General features: G+C 44.1%; 1 protein-coding gene across 1 annotated transcript in view; it reads right to left on the bottom strand.

Annotated features, from left to right (window-relative positions):
* Nucleotides 1-16,237, bottom strand: part of MOSPD2 (motile sperm domain containing 2) — a 113,257-nt gene that overhangs the window by 2,736 nt on the left and 94,284 nt on the right. Inside the window, exon 14 of the mRNA XM_040423307.1 lies at nucleotides 4,634-4,736. Within this exon, the coding sequence (XP_040279241.1) occupies nucleotides 4,634-4,736 (103 nt within the window). The remainder of the gene's footprint in view (nucleotides 1-4,633; nucleotides 4,737-16,237) is intronic.

Here is a 16,237-nt window from a genome sequence, read left to right as displayed (position 1 = left end):
TGCCTGTGTGGGATATGGGAGTATACCGAACTAGGGGGACAGAGAGAGAGAGACAGAGAGAGAGACAGAGAGAGAGAGAGAGAGAGAGAGAGAGAATGATAGGAACACTTTAGAAAGGGATGGTCATTTTGGTAGAATCCCCACCATGGCTAATAGTGAGGCGCTGGAGGTAGCCCAGGAACAACTGAGGTGTCATCTACTACAGGCTGCAGAGAGGAAACGTAGTTTTTACCGCCAAAGATCTTTTGAGGAGGGGGAGAAAGTTGGGCATCTGCTCTCAGTGGTTTCTCAGGCACAGAGGGGTTCTTCTTGTATACAAGAGCTAATGGATGGAAATGGGAATAGTAGCCAGGATACAAAAGGGATATTAGATATTCTAAAAGGTTTTTATGTCTCTCTCTATGCTTCCAAGGCGTCTAGCTCGGAGGAGGCCTTGTCCGCATTTCTGGCTGAGGCTCAGCTATCAGTGTTATCAGAGGAGGATAGAGAGAGACTGGAAGAGCCGATCACGCTGGAGGAGTTAGAGGCAGCTCTTGGGGGGATGGCGAACGGTAAGGCGCCGGGGGCAGACGGCATACCAGTGGAGGTGTATAAAAAGTTGCAGGGGGTACTTCTTCCTGAATTACTTAAGGTTCTTGAACATTCTCTGGAGACGGGTTCGCTACCACATTCTATGCAGGAGGCTATCATAGTAGTTATTCCTAAGCCTGGGAAGGATCCCAAAGTTCCTGATTCCTATAGACCAATTTCGCTATTAACAGCAGATGTGAAGCTCCTGGCGAAGGTGTTGGCGAACAGGCTGTCCAGGGTAATCCTAACTATAGTGCACCCGGATCAAACGGGCTTTATGCCTGGGAAATCGACTGCTATAAATATCCGTAGAGTATATGCTAGTCTGAATATTCCAGCTGATAATGGAGGGGATAGGGCCTTACTTGCGTTAGACGCCGCCAAGGCGTTCGACAGTGTTGAATGGAACTACCTATGGGAAACATTGAGAGTCATGGGCTTTGGTACTCGATTTATTCAGTGGGTGAAAGTGTTGTATTCAAGCCCAAAAGCACGGATCAGAGCTAATGGGGGGCTGTCAGATAGCTTTTCTTTGTCCAGGGGCACCAGACAGGGGTGCCCATTGTCACCCTTGTTGTTTGCGTTAGCAATTGAACCACTTGCAGCCCTTATTCGCCTGTCACCTCATATTGTGGGGTTTAGATATGGTGAGACGCAAAATAAAGTGGCAATGTATGCTGATGACACTATGTTATTTTTGGGTGACACTGGGGGCTCTTTGGATGCGGCCATGGCTTTAATAGATAGATTTGGTGGCTTCTCTGGGCTTCGGATAAATTGGCAGAAGTCTGCCTTGATGCCGGTAGACGGACAGGCACTCTCTGATGTGCAGGCAGATAGTTTGATACCCTGGGTGGGCAAGTTTAAATATTTGGGGCTATATATAACACCTAGACTGCTGGATTTTGAAGAACTTAATTTAACTCCTTTGCTAAATACTTTTAGGCTGAAGGCAAGGACATGGGGTAGACTCTTTTTGTCGGTGGTGGGCAGAGTGAATCTCTTAAAAATGGTAATGATGCCTCAGTTACTATACATATTGAATAATGCCCCTGTATGGATCCCAGTTGAGAGATTTAGGAAAATACATTCGATATTCAGAGATCTTATCTGGAAATATGGTCAAGCTAGGATTAAGATGGAGACGCTGCAATATCCCAAGTCTGAAGGTGGCTTGGCTGTTCCTAACGCCTGGATTTATTTCTTAGCCTCTCAGTGTCAGCATTTTAAGGGTTGGATGGAGTTTCAGCTACCAGATGTGACGGGGAAGATACTGCAACACTGGTTGGGTAGTAGGGACCTTATGGGTATTCTGGAGGGTGCAGGGATGCATGGGGGAAGAGAGAAAGTAACGCTTATAGAGCTTATGAAAAAAGTGTGGACAAAGGTGAAATTGATCAGGGGTGTTGGTGTACCCCACCAACACCCCTGATCAATTTCACCTTTGTCCACACTTTTTTCATAAGCTCTATAAGCGTTACTTTCTCTCTATATGGAACAATAACTTGATGCCAGAGTTCATTTCTCTATCAGGAGTCCGAAATTGGGAATCCCATGGAGTAATGAGGATAGGTCAATTGATCGAGACTAATGTATTTAAATCATTTCAAGGCCTACAGCAGGAATTCAACATTCCTAAAGTGTGGTTCTATCAATATTTGCAACTGAGACACGCCTATGATGTCACGATGAGGAAGGGTTGCATTATTGCAAAAATGGACGTGGTCCATAAACTGGTTCTTCCAGCTGGAGGAAAGAGAGGTTTGATATCACAGGTGTATACTCTGCTTTTAGACAAATTTTTGATAGGATTCCCTCTTACAAGGATGAGGAAATGGGAAAAGGATTTGGGGGACATCCCTAAGGAACAGTGGGAAGATATATTGGAGGCAGTCCCGAGAGTGTCTGTAAGTGAACAGGGCAAGTTGTCACAACTGTTTATCATCCACAGAGTCTACAAAACTCCAGTGTTTTTACGGAAAATTGGGGTTAGAACTGATGACAATTGTCCAAAATGTATGGTGGAAGGTGCAGATCTGTTTCATATGCTCTGGTCTTGTCCAGTGCTAAGTAGTTTTTGGGATGGGGTGTTGACTATGATTAATCGTAACCTGGAGTTGAGGGTGCAGAAGGACCCAAAGATCTGTGTGCTGGGATATGTGAAGGAGATTGGTGGGGGAGAGGCGGTCAAGGTGGCAGTTGGGAGACTATTGTATGTGGCCAGGAAGTTGATTGCTTTTAGGTGGATCCAGGGGAGTCCGCCAACAGTGGAGGAATTTGTGAGAAAGGTGCATGATATGTTGACTTTAGAGAGGGGAGTGTTTGTTAGGAGAGGTTGTCCTCAGAAGTTTGAAAAGTTGTGGAATGAATGGTTGTCTCACACTCATGTCGTAATATAAAAAGGTCTTGAAAATTCATGCTCTTATCCGAAGGGGGGGGGGGGGTTGGTAGTTGGGGGAGGGGATTGTTGGGTTTTAACAGGCAAATAATCTTGTAACTGTTTTTTCTTTTTATTGGTATATACATTATGTACAATAACTGTGGGAGATGTATCAATTATCTGGATATGTGATAATGTTTTATACAATTCTTTGTATATGAGACGTGGAGGGGGGGAAATAACAGAAAAATTGTAGACACAAACTGTCTTGTAATATGCCAATTTTATTTGAATAATAAAAACGATTTGATTGAAAAGAAAGGGATGGTCATAAGCGCACTACTCTGGGTCTCAAGTGCCTAAGAGACCGTTGTCTGTAGTGTCATGCACGTCAAAGTGTAGTAAAATGAGGCGAATGAGTTGCAACAAATAAGTAAAATCCGTTTAAAAGGATACAAGTATAATATAATGAAAATACTGGAGTATAGTATACTTATTTACTCACTTCACAAGGGTGGTGGTTTACTAGAATAAGTATAATACACCTGTAAACCAAACACCCCCCCATGAATTGGGAGCTAGCATTTTCCCCAATAGGATGTGTATCCATACTTTCAATGTGGGACTGGGGTTTCTGGGGCACACCAGAGAAAATTATTCTTGAGGCCCAACTTCTATACCATCAATAGAGTTTAATGGGTTTTGGATCAAAGAAATAAACTCTAATGGGTAACTCAATGTTTTTTTTTTCTCCTGGATCTTTGGGGCCCACTATGGCATCAGAGCCTGGGCCCACCGGAGGATCCTCTGGTACTCCTTACAGAGGAATGGCACAATACAGATTTGTAAAGATGCTCCAGAATGGTAATTTTATGGGTTATTCAAGTACTTCGTAAATTAGACATGTCAGGAGGGGCGACAGGTGCACTTTAGGGTAGATCTCAGATTATACTGGAACAATGTAATTTTGCAGACAGTACTGTCATCTTCCAATATATTATCAGCCACGTTTGGTCAGTGATCGCAGCTTCAGCATGAATTTTACGTGGTTCGTGGTGCCACTGTCCAAGCAATGCAGAAATGGAGACAGAGCACATGACCACAGAGGAGACAAATACGCTGCATTACAGGTGCACATCTAAAGGGGAACTGCTTTGTAATTATGTTAGGTGTAAGTATGGAGAATTCTTCGGGCTCATACTGTGCTAGAATTACAGTGTGGCTCATACTACTCCATGTGCAGTCAGTGTAATACCTGCAAGATCCAGGTGTAAACTGTAATGTCTGGACCCCAACGCAAAGTATGTGACAAGGCCCCCCTCATTCCATGTGTCACTGAGGATTCTGAGGTCTTCTTAAGTGGCCTTGGGAACCTGTCGGTCGCCTAGATGCGGCCATTGTGTAGGCCCTAAATAGCTCCGGTTTGGAACCGCTCACAAGTTAAATTGATGTCACCAGCTGACAGAATGACTTCCCACCGTTTCGGTTTTGGAGGCGTGGCCAGGGAACAAGGGGTGGTGCTTACATCCGGAAGCATAGTGAGGAATGGGCTGCATACGTCCTTGACTTAGGTTTCTAAATGGCAGCCAGCCATTCCTGTAGCTTCCACCGTTAGACGACCACCTCTCCTACAAAGACCAGAGAAATATCGAAACAAGCATAATCCCATTCACGATACTTCACCTTAAAATGCAGATCTTCATTGCTTAATAATGGCCTGTTCATTGCGTTCTCCTTTATTCCTAGTGTGGCAGGTTTGTTGGCTTCCACAACGTGGCATCTTAATCTGGAAAGAGGGACAGGATGAGTGTCACATGAGGAACATAACCATTTACCGGAAGATACGATTGTGTTAGTGGGTACACGATGCCAGCAGGGTATACAGCCTCAACCTTGTGTCTTCAGCTGCAAACTGAACCGACCCCCCGCAAACGACTTGTTGGAATATTACATTTAAAAAAAAAACAATATTTTATACCACTAGAAATAGAGGAAAAACAATATGATCATGACAATTTAATATGCAAAGATAAACTTGCAGAATTTCAATTATTAGGCCCGTTTCTTCACACTTTCGGTGTGGCTTTCCGGTTTTGAGATCCGGCACAGGATCTCAAAACCGGGCCACAACTGATTCGTTTTGTCCTCATTCATGGTTATTAAGGACAAAACTGATCAGGATGCATTCTGTTCAGTTTTCTTTTTTGACTGGACACAAAATTGCTGCAAGCTGCAGTTTTGTGTCCGGTCTGCGAAACGGAACAAACCGGATTTCGTATGAACATGAATGTAAGTCAATGGTGCTGGATCCGGTTTCTTTGTTAACTAAAAAAGAAAAAAAAAAAAAAAAAAAAGGATCTGGCGCCCATTGACTTACAATGATTTTCATACCTGATCCAGTTTGTTCAGTTTAGATTTAATGGATGCATCCGGATGTACTAAATGGCTCAGATCCGTTTAATTCTGGTTTTGAGATCCTTTGCCAGATCTAGGAACTAGAATGAACAACGGGCCTTAGTCCCAAAATCACAATATGTACAATAATTTCTACCAATATAAATGACTAATATTTACACAGCACACTATTGGGTAAAGTCGCCACTAATTGTCAGTCTGCAAAAAACAAATATCTTCTGTGTCCATATTATATATATTTTTTTATCACTTCCATCATCTGAAAGGACTATTCTCATCTGCAAACATGGACAAGATTGGAACCAGCAGCAAGATTTGCGAATCAGACACATGGAACCCTTAGGCCATGTTCACATCAATAGTTCAACGGATCCGGCATTACTGGAGTCAACAGATCACTGCCACATCCCTATTAACTATAATAGAAACCGGCTTTCAGGCATAAATTATGGGTTTTGACCGGACAAAAAACGTTGCACGCAGCAGTTTTTGTCCGGCCGACAGCCGGATCATCTCTAAAAGAGACATGAATGCAGCCTCAGAAAAAAAACTAAAAACTGATGTGTGCATGGCCCCCAGAGAAATGGGCCAATGTGCCATCTGCGAAAAGAAGGGGATGTTCATGAGCTCTTAACAAGCTCTGCCTCTAATGCCTCCAGATGTAAGGCAGCTATCCTACCGTGATGGCTAACCTCTGGAACTCCAGCTGTGGTAAAACTACAACTCCCAAGATGCAAACTTGCTTGGCTGTTCTCAGAACTCCACAGAAATGAATGGAGCATGCTGGGAGTCGTGGTTTCACCACAGCTGGAGTGCCGGAGGTTAGCCATCACTGCTATAAGGCAATGTTCGACTCTTTAAAAAGGGCTTGAGACATGACTCTGATCTTAACCCTTTCATGACCAAGGGTCATTGATGCCCTAATGTCCAGGTCAAAATTTACAAATCTGACATGCGTCATTTTATGTGGTAATAGCTTTGGAACACTTTTACTTATCCAAACCATTCTGAGATTGTTTTCTCGTGACATATTGTACTTCATGATAGTCATATATTTGAGTCAATATATCTCACCTTTATTTATGAAAAAATCCAAAATGTACCCAAAATTTTGAAAAATTCTCAATTTTCCAAATTTCAATTTCTCTGCTTCTAAAACAGAAAGTCATACCTAATAAAATATTTATTACTTAACATTTCCCATATGTCTACTTTATGTTGGCATCATTTTGGAAATGTCATTTTATTTTTTTAGGACGTTAGAAGGCTTAGAAGTTTAGAAGCAATTCTTAAAATTTTTAAGAAAATTTCCAAAACCCACTTTATAAGGATCAGTTCAGGTCTGAAGTCACTTTGTGGGGCCTACATAGTGGATACCCCCATAAATGACCCCATTGCAGAAACTACACCCCTCAAGTTACTCAAAACTGATTTTACAAACTTTTTTAACCCTTTAGGTGTTCCACAAGAATTAAAGGAAAATGGAGATGAAATTTCTAAATTTCACATTTTTGGCAGATTTTCCATTTTATTGCATTTTTTTATTTAACACATTGAGGGTTAACAGCCAAACAAAACTCAATATTTATTACCCTGATTCCGCGGTTTACAGAAACACCCCACATGTGGTCGTAAACTGCTGTACGGGCACACGGCAGGGCGCAGAAGGAAAGGAATGCCATACGGTTTTTGGAAGGCAGATTTTGCTGGATTGGTTTTCTGAACACCATATGTTTTTTATTTTTCTGCCGATCGTCTTGTGCAAGGGCTCGTTTTTTGCAGAAAGTGTTGAGGTTTTAATTGGTACCATTTTTGGGTACATAGGATTTTTTGATCATTCATTATTACACTTTATAGGGCAAGGTGACCAAAAAATTGGCTGTTTTGGAACAGCTTTCATTTATTTATTTTTACAGCGTTCATCTGAGGAGTTAGGTCATGTGATAGTTTTATAGAGAAGATCGTTACGGACGTGGCAATACCTAATATGTATACTTTTTCTTATTTATTTAAGTTTTACACAATAATAGCATTTCTGAAACCAAACAAATTATGTTTTAGTGTCTCCATAGTCTGAGAGCCATAGCTTTTATATTTTTTGGGCGATTGTCTTAAATAGGGTATCATGTTTTGCGGGATGAGGTGACGGTTTAATTGGTACTATTTTGGGGGTCATAAGCCTTTTTTATCGCTTGCTGTTGCACTATTTGTGATGTAAGGTGACAAAAATAGCTTTTTTTGGCACAGTTTTTTTTTTTTTTTTTTTTTTAATAGTGTTTATCGGACTGGGTCTATCATGTGATATATTTATAGAGACGGTCGTTACGGACGCGGTGACACCTAATATGTGTATTTTATTTTTTCATTTTTTTTTATAGGAAAAGGCAATTTCTTTTTTTAATTTACATTTTTATTTATTTATTTATTTTTCATTTTTATTATTTTCACTTTCCTTTTTTATCAAGTCCCTCTTGGATCATGAAGATCCAATGGGGCTGATGGCTGTACTATACTTTGCAATGCTCTTGCATTGCAAAGTATAATACTATTAGATGCCCTGTAGGTGGCAGCACCGGATGCCTTTGCCATGGCAACCGGACGCCTTTGCCATGGCAACCGGACGCCATGGCAACCATCGGCGCTGCTATCAGCGCTGCAGCCCCGATGGTTCAGAGAGGGAGCTCCCTCCCTCTATTAACCCCATGGATGCTGCAACCGCGGCATCTATGGTTACAGCAGAGTGTCAGCATAGAGCTGACACTCGCTGCTGATGGCGGCGGCTCAGGAATGGAGCCGCCGCCATCACACACAGCGGGGGCACAGGATCGGGGGCAGCGCTGGATGGGGGGGGGGGGGGTGTATTGGGGTACGGCGGCTAACCTTGAGGGTGAGTGAGGCTGGGGCAGGAGGGGCGGGGAGACAGCATGGGGCGGATCGCATCAGGGAGGGACTATATGAATATGGATCGGGCGGGGGAACTACTGCATCAGGGGCAGGCGCGCACAGGGGGGTGTTGGAGGAGCACAGATCGGGGGGCACAGGAAAGGGGCACAGATTGGGGGCCACAGAGACACTACCTGATTTCAGGCTGTGATCTGCAGAGCGCAGATCAGAGCCTGAAACCGGCATTTTTTCCACTGCCGCGATCCGATTGGTTAGTCTGCACAGACTAACCAATCGGATCGATTGTCGGCAAGGGGCCACTCTGATTGGTCCCTTGCCGACATTACTGAACTGTATGCTGTCCGTGACAGCAGCAGGGCTCGGGCAGAAGCTTTAATCCAAGCGCTTTGCAGCGCTTGGATTAAAGAACTGTCTTGACGTTTATAGACGTGATAGCTGCACGGGGCATGTGCAGCTATCACGTATATATACAGATTGCAGTCGGGAAAGGGTTAAATAAGCCAGCACCTTGTAGCGGAGAGGCCGTGTAATACCCAATAACTCCGCTGGTAGACAGGAACAGCATACAATAATCCCTTATTCCCAAGAACTAGACGACACATAGCTTGGGAGTCAACTAACTTTATTTAGGCATAGCACATCTACTTTAAACCCCCCCAACAGCCTCATTTACATACAATAGGGCACATAGATGACTATGGTACAAGGAAGGGCTGATGGGAGATTGAGGAGGGACAGAGCAGCTGGTTTAAATTGGTCTCCCAGTGTCCCTGAGACAACACCCTGCTGGGGAAACAATGGGACAGGAAAAAGGGGGAGGAGAAGAGCTACAGAAAAGCAATGCATTTAACATGGTGACCAGTAAACACACGGAGCCGTACAGACAGCCTAACACAAGGGAAATAATGTAGCCAGAGTATCCATTATGCTGCTACACAGACCATACAGGCAATAACATTACAGTAAGAGCATGATATATACAAAGACATTCTGTAAGTGGCTAGGTTTGCCACACACCTCATCTGCAGACAGCTGTTTCTGGGTGATTGCACCTCATCATCAGTGCAGAGCAGAAAATACTGGGTGAGAGGCCTGAGGCAGTATTTGGGGGGGGGGGGGGGGGGCGCTATCTCTTCTTGTGGTGAGAGCGCCTTACCTCCTAAATCCTGACTTAGGCCTCTCACCCAGCCAGTACTATCTGGTCTGCACTGATGAGGGGCAATCATCCCAAAACAGCTGTCTGCAGATGAGATGCTGGCTTATTTAATATCAGAGTCATGTCTCAAGGCTATTTAAAGGGTCGAACACTGACCTACAGGATAGCTGCCTTACATCTGGTGGCATTAGAGGCGGAGCTTGTTAGGAGCTCATCTGCATCCCTTCTTCCCAGAATTCCAGAGGAGCATGTATGGCCTATAAGTCTCCTCACGCCAAGGAGAGATAGTACCCCCCAAATCCTATCTGTGAAAAAAATGAATAACACACTGAAAATGAAAAATACAGTTGTATGCATGAGGCCTCATGCACACGACCGTTGTTCTGGTCCGCATCCGTACCGCAGTTTTTGCGGCTCAGGTGCGGACCCATTCACTTCAATAGGGCCGCAAAAGATGTGTGCTGTCCGCATCCGTTTCTCCGTTCCGTAGCCCCGCAAAAAAAAATATATATATAACATGTCCTATTCTTGTCCGTTTTGTGGACAAGAATAGGCATTTCTACAATGGGCCGCCCGTTCCGTAAATTGCGGAAGACAATCCGTGTTTTGCGCATCCGCAATTTGCGGACCTTACATGTCAGAAAGCTGGCCTAAAAGAAGATAAATATGCTGGGGCCACAAAAGTGGCGAGGGCGGCAGAGAAACACCCATTGTTCAAAACATTGTGTGCAAGTGGCATAAAAAAAAAGTCACAAACACAGTGTTTGTAGCTTTTTTCTGGCAAGGGGAGGAAAGATAAATTCACCCCCCCCCCCCCCCCCCACACTTTATAAGATACACAGGAAAGAGCCCTGTTCATAAGAGCTTACAATCCATAGGCAAGTGGTCAGGGAATGCAGCGAGCATCTGTAGACATGTCAGTTGCAGGCGGCGCTGGAATACTGCTTGATGGACACTTTAGGCATGTTATACACTTGGCGGAAGAGGTACGTTTCCAGTGAGTGAGCATTGAGAAGGGTGTAGTGGTTAATAGTATAATGGATCTGTCCCCATATACTCCCGTCCATACATTTTCACCTCTATGTGAGATGCTGGACAGCCGGTGGAGGGGCACGTCGCTGTATGCCGAGATGACTTCCCATCAACACGTCTAAATAAAGACAGGGAGGGGACCGGGCGGACATCATACAGTATTTTTCTATTGCTGGCAGCACTTACAATCTTGGAATATTACTGTAAAATGTCAGGAAGTGTCGTAATCATCATGAATTTGCTTTGTCACTAACCACAAGATCAGCTGGAATATGTTCTGCGCACTAAGCAAGTCTAGAGGAGCTACTGACAACACGGATCAGTCTGCCAGCATTGCTGACCATTTCACGTGTCTCCTGATGGCCGACATCTTCTCTAGCTTCTCTTTTATGATGGGGAACAATACTGATAACAGATTGCTATATCTGCTCTAAATGTGAGGTCTCATGAAGTCACCTTCTAGAAAGACAAGTCTTCCTGGCTGTCTGATGACTGAACCCCCCCAGAGATGGTCCGTCATGGGTGGGTTGTTCTATTACATGCAGGTCACTCAGATTGGTGGAAGTTCCAGGTCCTCCAGAACAGGAGCCGCTTACAGATTTAAACCCCTCTCTACGATGTCCATATGATCTCATGGGGCTCATGGACTGGGGTGGTCTTGATGAGATGACCCCTTTAATTGGAGGGGAGTCAAATCATCACCGCGACAGGAGAAAGGTTCCCTGTTGTGACTCAATTAGAGCATCACACATTTCTGTGGAAATCTTTATCTAGAGAACAGCAGAGCTGCCATACTGTTATCCCAATTCGACACCTGCTATTATCATGAGGATTACCCTTCAGATAGCATCTTCCCCCTCACAGCAGCAGTAAACCGACAGTGGATTACTTATAAACTGTATACAGGAGGACTTATCACAGGACACTACTGTGTATTTAATCTTCTACTACAATTCCCAGTATGTTTCATTCACTTCTATGGGAGTTACAATAACAAACGAGCATGTTGCATGCTGGGAGTTGTAGTATCACAGCAGCTGGAGTGCCGAAGGTTGCTGACCCCTGTTCTACAGTATAGTACTGCCGAAATGATTATTTTTTTTCTATGAATATTAAGTTAACTCTTTCTGATAGAAGTGTCCCTTTAATGTAGGACATAATGTATCTTCTATAAACATTCATCAACACTTCAAGTGATTGCTGTGCTTCGTTATATCAGACAACTGCTTAATTAACAATTCCCTAACATAAAATGCAACATTTCAGCTTTAAGGTCATCTGTCAGCAGATTTGTACCTATGACACTGGCTGACATGTTACATGTGCACTTGGCAGATGAAGACATCTGTGTTGGTCCCATGTTCATATGTGTCCACATTGCTGAGAAAAATGAGGTTTTAAAATATGCAAATGAGCCTCTAGGAGCAACGGGGGCGTTGCCGTTACACCTAGAGGCTTTGCTCTCTCTGCAACTGCTGCGCCCCCTGCACTCTGATTAAGAGGCCAGGTGTGATTACGTTTTCACTGCCTGGCCCTGTCAAAGTGCAGAGGGTGCAGTAGTTACAGAGAGAGCAGAGCCTCTAGGTGTAATGGCAACGCCCCCATTGCTCCTAAAGGCTCATTTGCATATATTAAAACATCATTTTTCTCAGCAATGTGGACACATATGAACATGGGACCAACACAGATGTCTTCAGCTACCAAGCACCCATGTAACAGGTCAGCCAGTTTGATAGGCACAGATCTGCTTGCCCTTTAACCAACCTTTATCAAGCTTAATGGGGAACAGAAACTGATGAATTTGACTGTGGGTAGGGGGATCGCCCCATTTAGCAGCTTTGGACACCTACTGGCCGTGTGCTGTATCTATACAGCATAAGTTCATGGGGTATGCTGCCCATGCAGTGCCCACACAGGCTTGGTTATAAGCTGCATGGACTGTGCTAGCCCCCTGTGAGGAGCAGCCGTAACACACATACAACTCCCTGTGGCCCTGCTGGGTTAGTAGTGGATTATCACTGCCTGTAAAGGGATAATACAATAGTTCTGATAACAGTATTACTATTCCGCAATCTAATCATTATATCCGCTCCTAGCAAGAAAAGAGAAGCACAAATGACGTGGACGACGCTGTGGCTTAAAGGGGCACCCTACAAAAAACCTGCATCATCCAAACCCAGTATAGGTCAGGGATCAGCAACCTCCGGCACTCCAGCTGTTCCAGTGATCAGTGGTGGTCCCAGTAGATAGGTGATGTTTTTCATGGGATAACCCGTTTAAAAACTTTAACTTCAGCTTTGAATATCATGTTTTGCTCCAAAGTTCTGTACTGTCTAATTTCACAATACACGTTTATGGGTAAGAACTTTATTTTTCTGATACAAAGGTTATACTTCCCTTCACACAGTGATAGAGCTAAGACTCTGTGCGCCTGCAGCCACCACTAGGGGGAGCTTTCTGAAGACTCAAATACTTGTTCAGGACCCCATCTGCGCCCACTGGTGGCTGCAGGCATCCAGAATTTTTAAATGGAAAGGGGTCATATCATGATTGATGTGAAAAAATTAAAATCAAACATCAGATACAGTTCTGATCAAAAGTTTAAAACCACTTAAAAAATGGCAAAAAATCATATTTAGCATGGCTGGATCTTAACAAGGTTCCAAGTAGAGCTTCAACATACAACAAGAAGAAATGGGAGTGAGACCAAACATTTTTTGAGCATTCAATTTAATGAAAACAACGAATAAACTGAAACAGGCTGTTTTTCAGCTGATCAAAAGTTTAGGACCACACCTCCAAAAAATACCTAACCCCCCCAAAACAGAAATCCAACTTCCAAACATGAACTCAGTAATAAGTAGCTCCGCCGTTATTGCTTATCACTTCAAAAATTCGTTTCGGCATGCTTGATGCAAGCGTTTCCATGAGGTGAGTGGGAACATTTCTCCAAGTGGTGAAGACGGCCGCTCGAAGGCCATCTACTGTCTGGAACTGTTGTCCATTTTTGTAAACTTCCCTTGCCATCCATCCCCAAAGGTTCTCAATTGGATTTAGATCAGGGGAACACGCAGGATGGGCCAAAAGAGTGATGTTATTCTCCTGGAAGAAGTCCCTTGTCCTGCGGGCATTGTGTACTGTAGCGTTGTCCTGTTGAAAAACCCAGTCGTTACCACACAGACGAGGGCCCTCAGTCATGAGGAATGCTCTCTGCAACATCTGGACATAGCCAGCGGCCGTTTGACGCCCCTGCACTTCCTGAAGCTCCATTGTTCCACTGAAGGAAAAAGCACCCCAGACCATTATGGCGCCCCCTCCACTGTGGCGCATAGAAAACATCTCAGGTGGGTTCTGCTTGTCATGCCAGTAACGTTGGAAACCATCAGGACCATCAAAGTTAAATTTTTTCTCATCAGAGAATAAAACTTTCTTCCACCTTTGAATGTCCCATGTTTGGTGCTCTCTTGCAAAGTCCAAACGAGCAGTTCTGTGGCGTTCAAGGAGACGAGGTCACACACCCTCTCCCCCTGAAGAAGCTTTATGCGAAACGTGCGTTGGGGTATCCGGTTCACCACTCAGGTATTCATGTCATGGCTCAATTGTGATTAGTTCAGTATCTGTGATCCATGTACTGGGTATGTTTGCACTTTATCCTTTTTGTACTGCTTTGGATCTCCATCCTATTTTGTTAGCCGTGGCTTGGCCTCATGTTTTTTGATATCCGGTTTATGTCATATATACATTATGTTATCTGCTTGATTTCAGTAGCCTGGATATTTATATGTATATGCTTATATACTAGTGGTGCCGCATTTCTTCCTGTGTGTTCTATACCCACCACAGTATTGTCTTTTATCTATATTTTATTACTTCAATAAAGTTTATACTTATGTATTTGTGCTAGCCCTCTTCCTTCTTTGGCGTTTTACTCTGCGTCCCACCTCAGCAGCGATGGCGCGCTGTGAGAGACCCTGCTTATGCAGTTCAACAACCCGACCACGTTCAAAAAGGGAGAGTTTTTTTGCCTTTGCCATCACAACGTGTGACTACCTGACAGAAAATGACAATGAATCCACATCTTTGCACAGATTTGGCCTTTTAAAGGCATGTGGTCTTAAACTTTGGATCAGCTGAAAAACAGCCTGTTTCAGTTTAATCGTTATTTTCAATTAATTGAATGCTCAAAAAATGTTTTGTCTCACTCCCATTTCTTCTTGTTGCATGTTGAAGCTCCACTTGGAACCTTGTTAAGATCCAACAATGTAAAATATGATTTTTTGCCATTTTTCAAGTGGTCTTAAACTTTTGAACAGGACTGTAGTACATGATAATCTAAACTCTTTCTAAGAAAGCTAGAGCCATCCCTGTACAGCACATGGATTCAGAGCTGTCCCCATTCACTGCTCCAATTGGTCTGCTAGATTTGCTTTTCAGGCTGACAGCTCAGGTGGCGTGTCCTTTCTGCAGCAGCGCCATCACAGCTCACGGGACGCGTCATTGTCATTTATGCTACAGTTCTCAATCACAGCTCAGGGGCTGGATCCTTTCAGCTACAGCTCAGGGAGCGTATCATGTCTGTTGCCGCTCTCTGTATCACAGCCCAGGGGCATGTCCTTTCTGCTGCAGTTCTCCATCACAGCTCAGGAGGTGTGTGCTTGCTGACACAGCTCTCTCTATCACAGCTAAGAGGGCATGTCCTTTCTGCTACAATTTTCTCTTTATCACAGCTCAGGGGGTATGTCCTTTCTGCTGCAGCTCTCTCCCCATAACTGTCACAGTTTCTAACAGTAGATATGGCTGTTGGCAGTTATAAGATGGAAACGAGCAAGTGTAACGATCTCAGCAACTGGATGTGCACATCACTATACAGATTAAACACCAGGGCGGTGCCACTATAATGGTCCATTCACACGTCCGCAAATGGGTCCGCATCCATTCCGCAATATCGGGAACGGGTGCGGACCTATTCATTCTCAATGGGGCAGGAATGGATGCGGAGAGTACACTATGTGCTCTCCGCATTACCGGAGCTGGCCCCGAACTTCGGGGCCGCGGCTCCGCAAAAAAATAGAACATGTCCTATTCTTGTCCGCAATTGCAGACAAGAATAGGCAGTTCTATGGGGTTGTCGGCCGGGTGTAATGCGGATCCGCAATACACCACGGACGTGTGAATGGACCCTAATGGAGTAAAGAGAATCTCTCACTAATGGAGCATTATTAACAAAGTAAAACTACAAAAGTAACTGGTTTTTAATGCCGAGTTATATTACATTGAACTCCGAATTTTAAGTTATGCTTTAACTAATGCCCAGACGAGGGTCAGAAATAGATTGTGGATATGAGGAGCACAAGTGATTAGCATGCTTCAGACATCCACAATACATTTCATGATCTTGATTAGAACAGAAAGGTACTTTAGGCATTGCTGGCAGAAAGAGGACAATGTGAACAGAATGCTATTGTGTTACCAGGAGAAGCTTCCATATGAACACAACCTCAGCCGCTCAGAAATGAGCCCTATCCAGGGCCGAGGCGAAGCTCGCGGCTGCAGCCGCCTCCGGAAACGAAGCTGGTCACCAACACAGGTTGTGGAGATGTAATGGAACTCATCCTTTTTGCGGTTTTCACTGTATTACCAGACGTTTTCCTCTGTGCAGTGTGAATATATCTCATCATGCTACATGAAATCTGTGAAGAAGGTCGCTAGCGGCTGCTATTCTCAATGTGTGTAAGGGTATGTGTACATCCAGACAAAATGGACGCTCTTTTAGCACAGAT

This window comes from Bufo bufo, chromosome 3, assembly GCF_905171765.1.
Source record: "Bufo bufo chromosome 3, aBufBuf1.1, whole genome shotgun sequence".
NCBI classification, from domain to species: Eukaryota; Metazoa; Chordata; class Amphibia; order Anura; family Bufonidae; genus Bufo; species Bufo bufo.
This window is presented reverse-complemented; position numbering and strand designations above follow the sequence as displayed.